Here is a 10,203-nt window from a genome sequence, read left to right on the forward strand (position 1 = left end):
ACATTGTATAAATAAATCATTTAAAATCCACTTACCTCGAATAGCCCATAATAATTGCAATCGCTCAAAAAAAGTGGTTTTTGTCCAAACTAAATTGTTGTTGCTAACTTGTAACAATGCCGCTGCTTGCTCGTTCGTTTTGTGCTAGTCATCTTCACACTTGAGCTACATATATGTATGTATACAGCGATCACAATTTACTTTTAATTTTTCACTTACACACACTTTTTCTTTATTATATTTTCCATTTTCTTCATTCACTTTTGATTCACTTTAACACTGAACATATTATTTTAATTTTATTAACTATTTAATAACGCGTTTCAACCACATTCGATGAGGAATTCAAACATTTCGCACTTTTCGTTTCCTTTTCACTCGCTGATACGGAAATCTGTCAATTCAGCTATAATGGCTGCGGAAGTTTTTGACGCACAGTATTGTATTTTGGTATAGAAAATAATGGTAGTGGTATTCACAAATTGTAAAAGGAGTGATAAAATTTTCGAATTTCTATTTTAGTAAATTTTATTATATTTTTTTATTGCTTTGCAAGCACTCTATAACAGTTAAATATGCCTTTTCATTATTATGCGAGCATTCAAATAATTTTTCCTTGATATTAATTGTAACTCCTTATTGTTTTTCTTTTTTTTTCAAATAAACACCATTTTACACAATTTTTTCCATGCACTATTCTTATATTTTTTCCCAATAACAGAAATAAAATAAAAGAAATAAATAACAAATAAAATTTTCCACATTTCTTCTTTTTGCGCACAATTGTATGACTCCGTTAACCATACGTGTATAAACATGCAGAGCCTGTTAGTTTTTCGTTCACCTGTTTACTCGTTCTTACTTTTTCAACAACAATACCGAACAAACGGCGTTTTTTATTGCGTTGTTTAATAGTTTGGTGCAAAAATATAATATAGCAATATTTTATGCTTTTAAACATTTCATATAGTGAATACCGTTATTTAGATTCTTTGCATACCTGTATTACGCTGACAGTTGTCAAATATCCGCCGCCTTTTTGTAATCGCGTTCTAGTATCCGTGTCCGCGCGTCATTTAGCTATTGAAAAGTGAAAAAGTTAAAATTCTTAACTAAATATACTTTAAAATCGTATTTTTCGTTTATAATATTGTCGCACACGTGTTTAGCCACGAAAGTAAAGTGAAAAGTAATTGAGAGAACAAATATAAAAAGTAGTTGTGCGAATCCGCGTTGGTTGTGAAAAATTCGGTCAGAAATGAAGAAAATCAGTATAAAATTAAAGATTTTGTTTAAAATATGTGTATGCAGTGTTAATAAGTGCCTTAAATTATCATAAAGCTAATAAAAAACTGTGCGTAGTGTTTTCCGACTCTAAAAACTTAGTGTAATATGCACGCCGGCAGAAGTGCTGAAGGCACTACGGTGGAAGTGCAAAGATTGAACATACATAACTGCCTTAAATTATAAAACTGTGCGTAGTGTTTTCCCCGACTCTAAAAACTTAGTGTAATATGCACGCCGGCAGAAGTGCTGAAGGCACTGCGGTGAAAGTGCAAAGGATTGAGCATAACTGCCTTAAATTATCATAAAGTTAATAAAAAACTGTGCGTAGTGTTTTCCGACTATAAAAACTTAGTGTAATATGCACGCCGGCAGAAGTGCTGAAGGCACTACGGTGGAAGTGCAAATATTGAACATTTCTTCATTAATTTGGGTGAAAAGCAGTTTGGTGTCTTTGACATTATCGGTAAGTCAGTTCCAATAAAAATATTAACAAATAGAAAAATCAGATACCTAACCTGAATATAGCAGTTTGTTTGTTCCTTTGTAAGCTATTCAAGTATTTTCTAGTGCAAATTTGGAAGCTCTTCGATCTTAATACATATATTGTAATTAGAAAATACATATATCTACTTACAGTCTTAACACATTTTGTTTCATATAAAAATTGAAACATATCAGTAAATGTGTACGTGTGTTTTATTGTTTTTCTATATTAATTTTCATGTATTTAAATAAGACTTAGATAATATGCACAACATGCTTGTTTAAATTTTTTGGATTTTTTTCATTAGATTGATAATTGTTCTCGTGCAAACCCTTTATGCCGTACAATTTTCGTTAAATTCATACTCCTTGAATACCATAGAATTCGAAATATATTAAACATTATTAAATTCTTTACTTTAGATTAATTATTATTGAATGGTATACCAAGTTTTTTTTTTTATTTTTGTTCATCTTTTTTTTTATAATTACAAATGCATATAATTGCATTTAAAGGCCATAAAAGGAATTTATTTACTTCAAAAGCTAATATTTTATTGTATAAAAATTCAAACAAATAAATATTAAAAAAAAAAACAAATTAAGAAAGTCACATTCAAAAGGAACATAAATAGCTATGCATGAATTTATACAAATAATACTATAAATTTAATTTGGATCATTTGATGATATATATATTCAAAATATGGCATTCCGATTCCAATTCCAATTAATTTTGCACTTTGAAATCCTACGAGTCTCACAAAAGTTTACGATTTTAAATTCTTTTATTTGTTGCTGGTTTGTCTTAGTTGCGCTGTTGAATTTTTGTTCAAATTTACTTTACTACAATTGCCAACTAGGTTTGCACTCACACTTTACTTGTGATAATTTGGTATGTCTGTCTATTTCAATGTGAAACGCTAAAATGCGTGTTTTCAAGCAGCTGCTTTTGTTGTGTTTTGTTTTTTTTTTTTTGCCATTTAAGTTACTTTAATAAACTACAGTTAGTGGTTTAGAAGTTAATTTAATAAAACTTGTGTTAATTACATTAACTATTAATTTCATTTTCATTAACATGTTTTTGTTTTCTTATTATTTTTGTATGGTTTGTTTATGAATAGCTATATTTGCTGTGTTTTCTTTTATTAAGTTTTTTTCATGTGAGAACTCTAAATACGTTCGTAAATTGTTGCTAATCTATTGCAATTATATATTTTTTTGGAACAATTATATATTTTTCATGTTTTTTTCTTGCAACTATTTCTTATTTCTTTTTTCTTTTTTAGTAGTAGTTATTAGGTATTAAGGACAAACAAGTGTTGAATATGAAAAAAAATTAGAATAATAATACAATAAACATTAAAAAATTAGATTTAGTAAGTTTTAATTGAAATTATAACTCTTTTTTTTATATTCTGTGCTACGCAAAAACATATCTATATTTCATATTTTTATTGTTATAACAGCTGTCCGCTTTTTTTTTAACTTTGAAGTTATTATGTATGCGACGAAAATAAACAAAATTGCTATAAATTAGCGATTCGATTTGTGTGCATTATGCATTATTGCATATGGTATTGGCTTGTGTCAATGTGTCGTCAATTCAACGATGGTATCCGCATGTCATGCCAATTAATTTCAATATTTGGCCACTTAGTTTGCAAACATGTTAGCATTGGATTAGAGATGCATACTGATTTCAGATCGCTTTCAAGTAATATGGCAGAACCTTTACAGTATTGTACCTGTGAGAGAAGGTAGAATAAATATTTAGTTAACAAATTTCTAAACAATTTACATACTTTGTTGCCATCATTCGAACCGGGTATACCATTGTAGTGCATTAAATCAAATGTATCTGGTGTCGAACGCTGTTCCTGTGGGAAGAACTCATCCATAAATGCATTTAAGAGAATAATATGTAAACCTTCGGGATCTAGACGTTTTTGCATGATTTCGACGCTAAATTAAAATATTTGTAAATATCAATAATATTAAAAAATTATTATAAATGAGGTTAAGTCACTTACTACTCCGGTTCGTTGACCAAATCTAAAGCGGCTAAAACATCTTGCAGCACATCTGCGGGTATAAAATTGTTACCTTCAGGATCGTAAGATTTGAAAACGCGCCTTGCCAGCTCAGAAGGTGTTTCGGGTGACACCAGCCTCTTTTCAGTACTAAAGAGCACTGTTGTGAGAAAAATCATAAAGTTATTACGCTTTTAGCTATAATAACACTTCTACGCACCAGTTAAATGCGTCTCCGAACCCATTACCCAAACCGGGTTTTTCGGATTCTTAAAGAATGAACCCACGGTGCAATAACGCATTTGCTCCATTAATGTAATAAAACCAATATCGCTCTGCTCGTTGATGCCGCGCAATTTCAAACCGCCAACATCCTGATCATTATCCCATACATGTGCTACAGCGCGTCCAGTTAACATTAGATTGATAAGCGCTTGTGAACCATAACCATAGGTATTGTGTATCAGCGGCTCAGATGTATCGGACAATTCCGAAATAACATTATCAATGTTCTATAATATAGAAAAAAATCAATGTTAGTATAATAACTCAAAATTTTACCGATTTCACAAACCAACCTTTGTGAGCAGCACTGAATACAGGAAGAGCATTACGCCATATTGGCCTGAAAGTACTTGCCAGTGTTCCGTATAATATTTCTCCACATCTTCAATTGTGTCAAAATTGAGAACCTGCAAACCCTCATGATATGCATCCGAAGAGACTTCACGTGTATCAGCTACACGCACACTGGTTGCCGTTGTCGCACCAGCTTCGACCGTTTCAGTCGTAGCCTCTTCCAAAGTTTCAGTACTAAGCTTTACATCTGGAATGTCACTTACGGCGTTCACAACTTCTTTGGCTTCCGCGCATGTTTCCATCGGCAGCGAAACAATACGAAAGCGTTTGGCACAGCACTTACTCAGTATGGCGCATAACGCTTGTATTAACAGGTGTCGACACTTATCTTCCGTAAGCTATGGACAAAGAACAGTTAAAATTATTTCGATGGTAAAGATAAGCATTTACTGCACTTACGTCTTTAAGAAAGTGACCGGGCGTATCCATAATAAGTATTTTTAACAGGTTTGCCTGTACGGGCGCTATCACAGCACATGGTCCACCCTCTTTCTGCACCAAAGCTGATGGTTCTGTATCACTAAATTCGAAGCCTACATGTATTTATCAAATAGATTTATTTTTAGATAACCACACCTTTGTATGTGCACTGAATCACTTTGTGTTAATTTAGATTCATTTACTAACCTTGGGACCAACGTCGAAACACATCCACACGTATATTTGGACCCCACAGTAATTTGCGTATCTCTTGTAACTCTCTAGCGGCATTATCTGATACTTCGGCCTGTGTTAATCCCGCTCGCTCCTTACTTACTAAGCTGCATGCGATTTCTGTAAATACGATTTATCATTTTATAGTCTATTTATCTAAAAATTACGTTTAACACATTAATAACGTTACGTTTAGTTTGACTGCCCATATTCTATAACATTAATACCACCAAATGTGCATTGTTTAATATGTATTTGGGCTACGTTGTTGGAGCTGCGCTTCCACACAAATTGAGGTTAAGTAGCCTCAAGGTAATTGGTATGTGGAAGTAATTCAATTTCTTTTTTTACTTCAAAAACGAAAAATAAACATTGTTGATGTTTATTTCATTACATTATTTCGGTTTTCCAACAACAACACTCTGCATAAATGCATTAAATATTAGTCTTTATAGTATTTGAAACAATCACAATGGAGTAGCTAATACACATAGCCGATATAAATTTTGCACAAATTCCTTTCTACAATTGGCTAGGAATGCCCCAAAATATATACTGATATACCCACCGCTCTCCATTCTTATCGATTGCGGTTCACTGGAAGGCATCTGACACTGATTTTGGTACAAATGCAACTTCTTCTCGTCTTGTTTACACCATTTCAATTGAAATTTACACTGTTTATTTATAAAATTTATAAATTTTGTGAAATGCACTGCAAAATTGAACACAAATTCAGGTTGACTCGGTGCAACGCAATGTTGCCAATTCGGAGTATGTTGAATGCATTTTCCTTTGAGGAATTTTGCAACAAAGTGTGGGGTATTTTTGCAGTGAGGAATTTATTCCATTAATATAGACGTTAAAGTTTCCAGAAATATATTTGTTAGAATATTTTGTGTTTTTTTTAATTATTTTTTCTTATGTATTAACTTGTAAATACTATTAAAATACAAATATTATCTTGAAAATATTTAATAAAAGGATTTAACACAACTGGCAGCACCATAATCTACCAATAGATGTCGCAGAACACAGTATATTCTAATAACAAATATTTTAAGCATGATATTGCCAGTCAAAAAGTGCCTTATTAGTTCCAATTAGAATTTCAGAAAAGTGTTAAACTAAAGTGCCTTGGAGACGATCAAATAATTGCGTCAAACACTTTAAGTGTGTTGGTGTCGTCGGCTCTCGTCGGCTACACGTACGCTACACCGACTTGTTGTCGGCTCTGTTTGATGAAAATCAAAAATTTTTGATATTTCTATTTGACGGACGATAATTTGATCGTCTCCACTCATGTTTGACAAGCATGAGCTCATTTGCAGGGAAAATTTCAAGCTGAGAGGACTAGAAAAGTGAAGTGAAGCGAAACGGAAAAAATAAAATAAAATTAAATTAAATAAAATAAAATAAAATAAAAAAAATAAAATTAAATTAAATTAAATTAAATAAAATAAAAATATAAGATAAAATAAAAAAAATAAAATAAAATAAAATTAAATTAAATTAAATAAAATAAAAAAAAAGTTAAATTAAATTAAATTAAAATAAATTAAATTAAATTAAGTTAAATTAAATTAAATTAAATTAAATAAAGTAAAATCAAATATAATAAAATAAACTAAATAATATAAAATAATACAAAAATGGAGAAATTTTTTTTCATAAGAATTGCAGCACATGCCAATAATAGATAATCATCATCTGACGATGACATGATGACCGTACGTTACGAGCTCAAAACTAAACTGATGTTTGACGTGTTAATTTGAACGTTTGCGGGCAACACACGATTGAACATCACTAACACATATGCACTGTTTGACGCAATTATTTGATCGTCTCCAGGGCACTTAAAAATTATAAAAATCGTTCAAGTTCATACATATATAATTTAAAGATTTTGCAAGGTTTTTGGATTAACAAATACTAAAATATAATTTGAAAATGGGTTTAGCAATATTTATTCTTGCTAAATTAAGCATTATTTGTATTAGGAATTAAAAATTAAGTCTCAATTAAATTTTTATTTTACTTATATTTCATAATCTATAAATCTTTTAAAGAAATTAAATTAGAATATAGTATATTTAATTTTTTTCTGGCGGAGATTCAATATTAAAGGTTGCTGTCCGTGCTTATTGTAGCTGGTAAAACTTTAGTCGAGACATTCACTGTAATTGAAAGCATGATTTGGAAATATATTGTGCAATATTTTCATACAATAACTGTAGTTGAATTATGAAGAAATCAATTGCTCATTTAAAATTTCAGCAATATTCAATGTTGAATGAAAATTGTTGCTAAATTTTGTTGTTATCGCAAAAAAATAAAATTTTTTAATTTTTTTTAATTTCAATAATCAAAAAATTTTCCAGTAGTGTTGCGCGATATTTCACTAGCGGTGATTTTTTCACTGTGATTGAAAAATCACATATAGCAACTGTGATCAATTTTTGTAAATATCAGTGATTTACAATCGCAATTGCAGTTAAGTAATTTGAGTTCGATCACAGTACATATACGAGTTCAGTGATTCTAATTCGATCACTGTAGCAAAGCAGTTCCGTGATTCTAATTCGATCACTATAGCAATACCAGTTCGAAAGTAGCAATCACTGTTCAGTGATCACAGTAGGAATATTAGTTGTGATTTCGATAATTTTGGATACGGTGATTACAAAAGCAGTTGATGTACCTAAAATTTATTAATTAATTAATTATGATTACAAAAGCAGGTAAATTTTGGATATTGTTAAAATTAATAAAAATGTAAATGTAAAAAATTAAAAAAAAAGAAATGTGGAGTATAAATTCTCATAAATTCGTTTTTTTTTGTTGTGATCGCAATAGCAATATAAAATTACAGTGATTAAAAAATAGCAATATCGCTCATCACTATTGTCCAGAGAGTTGTAGATGATGGTTCTGTGGATACTTCTGTGAATATAAGGAAAAAAGTAGAATTTAGCTCTTTAAAGGGTAGCAATCAACCATAGAAAGAAATAGATATTTATGTTTATAGAAACAATTTTTTTTGCGGAAGAAAAGAAAAATAAATTCAGATATAAAATGTATTACTACTTATATACAGTTACCCACAACAATTGCTTGCCATAACAGTTATTTCTTATCAAATATTTGCCATCAATCTGTGTTTTCTCAAATTTGCATATTTTGCTATGCCCACCCACCACAACCCATTTATCACTTCCCTTTTTTACAATTTGTGTAAATATTTCCAACACAAAAAACTTCAAACTTAGAGAGATGACATAATTGAAATCGCATGAGAGTATCTATGCATATAAGTTTCGTATTTGTACATTATTTATCGTCACTAGTTATTTAGGACAACAGTCCGGAAATGCTAATAACGGCGAAATAAGATAAAAGTGAATGAGCCTAAACGTATAAATAATGTTTTTGTTGTATTGAGTGTTTTGTTTTTTCCAATACTTTTTTATTCTTTTCATTTGTCCTCCATCACTTGGGCTGATTTTCTGTCAACGGCTAGTTTAAACCTAAAGTTTTTGTGGTATCCCAACGAAAAATGACCGCAATTAATCACGTGGAATGTGGGTATCACGTGATTTGAAGCTAGAATATCAGTAGAAATTTGTGAACATGAGAGAGTAATATTTCACAGCATTTCGTGTGTTTAGGCGCGACAGAATGAGGTTTTTAAGGTAGAAAAATATTTATGATTTATGATTTTCTGACTTGATAAAAGAGAACAATAAATATGTTATACATTGCCTCCTATATATGAATAACATTTCATTACATAGTACTTTTCTAAAAGTTTATTATTTTAAACAAATTGAAAACAAGATTTTAGTTACAGAATAATAATTATTTCTTACTTTTAGCTATTTTACGTTTATTCCTCACCAATTCCTGAATCTCTTACCTTTACGTTGAAATCGATATTTGTCTCCCGTTACGTTCGCTTCCTGTCACTTTCAATTGATTTGTAGCGCGGCGAAGTGATTGCGTTTGATATGCACCAACCATCTTGTACCTGTGGCATCGGCAGCAGTTGGTTGTCTTACTACCAAAGAAGATATACCGTGACAGTGATTAATAACATGACAGTCCTTTGGCATTTCGATATGCCAAGTAGTTACCTTGGTTTTGTCTTATTTTTGGCAATTTGTTCCAGTTTTTAATTTGCTCAATGTCATTTGCATCGAATTTCCGAGAATTTATTTATATTTGTACATTGAAGCAGGAATGATTGAATGTTATTGGGTTAAAGCATATGTAGCGAGGGAGTTATGACCTGTATTTGGGGTTTAAAGTGTATACATTTTGGTGTGAATCGTACGATTTGACTTTGATGACTTTGGAGCAAGAGATAATATAATCATTGTCTTCCTCCGAGACCATATTACTCAAATAACATTGAAAAGTGGAATTCTAGTTCTTTTTGTTTACTTCCTTATTTATAAAATAAGTTGTCAAGATCCTTTTTTGGAGATCTCTAGATTGTCCTAACCACCTAAGAGCTTAAATGATCTCGTATCTTTGGCTAAAGTTCTAAGAATCATTGATTTTTTTTCAGCATAGAATGAAGATAGATCTTTCACAGCCGTTTTGGAAAATTTGGGAATATCTAGGAATGTCATCCACCTTGTCTGATTAAAGCTTAGTAGGGTATAGTAAAAGCACTATATAGATCTGGATGGAAGGGAATACCTTATCATCTAATTCCTATGATTGGAACTTACTAAATAATAACATAGTAACCCAAAAAAAATTGGTTCTGACCTGGAGGTCTTTCCATGAACGAATCCTAGGATCAGGATTTTGACATAACCCCAAATAAACAAAAGGACTTTTTAAAAATTTATCGCATTCGCTTGAAACTAATTTTTCGAACTGATTTTTAAAACAAATTATTTTCTATTTTTTATATTTAAGAAAACATTTTCTTAAAACTTAGCTTTAAACCTTGTGAGATCCTTCACTTAACGAAATATATGAAGATATTTGCCAAAAATCATAGAAAAAAAATTTGAATACTGTTTTGCAGACTCCTTTAAAACAGCTTTACCGATCTGCATGAGCTTTTATGAGTCTCATTTAAGTCACTTAT

The 10,203-nt window shown here is 30.7% G+C and overlaps 1 protein-coding gene across 2 annotated transcripts; it reads right to left on the reverse strand.

Moving 5' to 3' along the window:
* Window positions 1-2,730: 2,730 nt before the first annotated feature.
* LOC105209068 (ubiquitin carboxyl-terminal hydrolase MINDY-3 homolog) lies at window positions 2,731-5,868 on the reverse strand. 2 transcript variants are annotated; one of them, XM_011179249.3, is made up of 8 exons: window positions 5,665-5,868; window positions 5,070-5,216; window positions 4,842-4,975; window positions 4,382-4,780; window positions 4,024-4,315; window positions 3,804-3,963; window positions 3,576-3,735; window positions 2,731-3,518 (listed from the first exon to the last, which is right to left on the reverse strand). In XM_011179249.3, the coding sequence occupies exons 1-8, from the start codon at window positions 5,702-5,704 to the stop codon at window positions 3,372-3,374; spliced, it is 1,479 nt and encodes a 492-aa protein (XP_011177551.1). In that variant the 5' UTR covers window positions 5,705-5,868; the 3' UTR covers window positions 2,731-3,371. The 2 variants fall into 2 exon arrangements, with proteins under 2 accessions (XP_011177551.1, XP_011177550.1); XM_011179248.3 differs by lacking the exon at window positions 5,665-5,868 and adding an exon at window positions 5,287-5,581.
* Between the last annotated feature and the right edge of the window lie 4,335 nt (window positions 5,869-10,203).

This window comes from Zeugodacus cucurbitae, chromosome 5 (genome assembly GCF_028554725.1).
Source record: "Zeugodacus cucurbitae isolate PBARC_wt_2022May chromosome 5, idZeuCucr1.2, whole genome shotgun sequence".
Lineage (NCBI taxonomy): Eukaryota > Metazoa > Arthropoda > Insecta > Diptera > Tephritidae > Zeugodacus > Zeugodacus cucurbitae.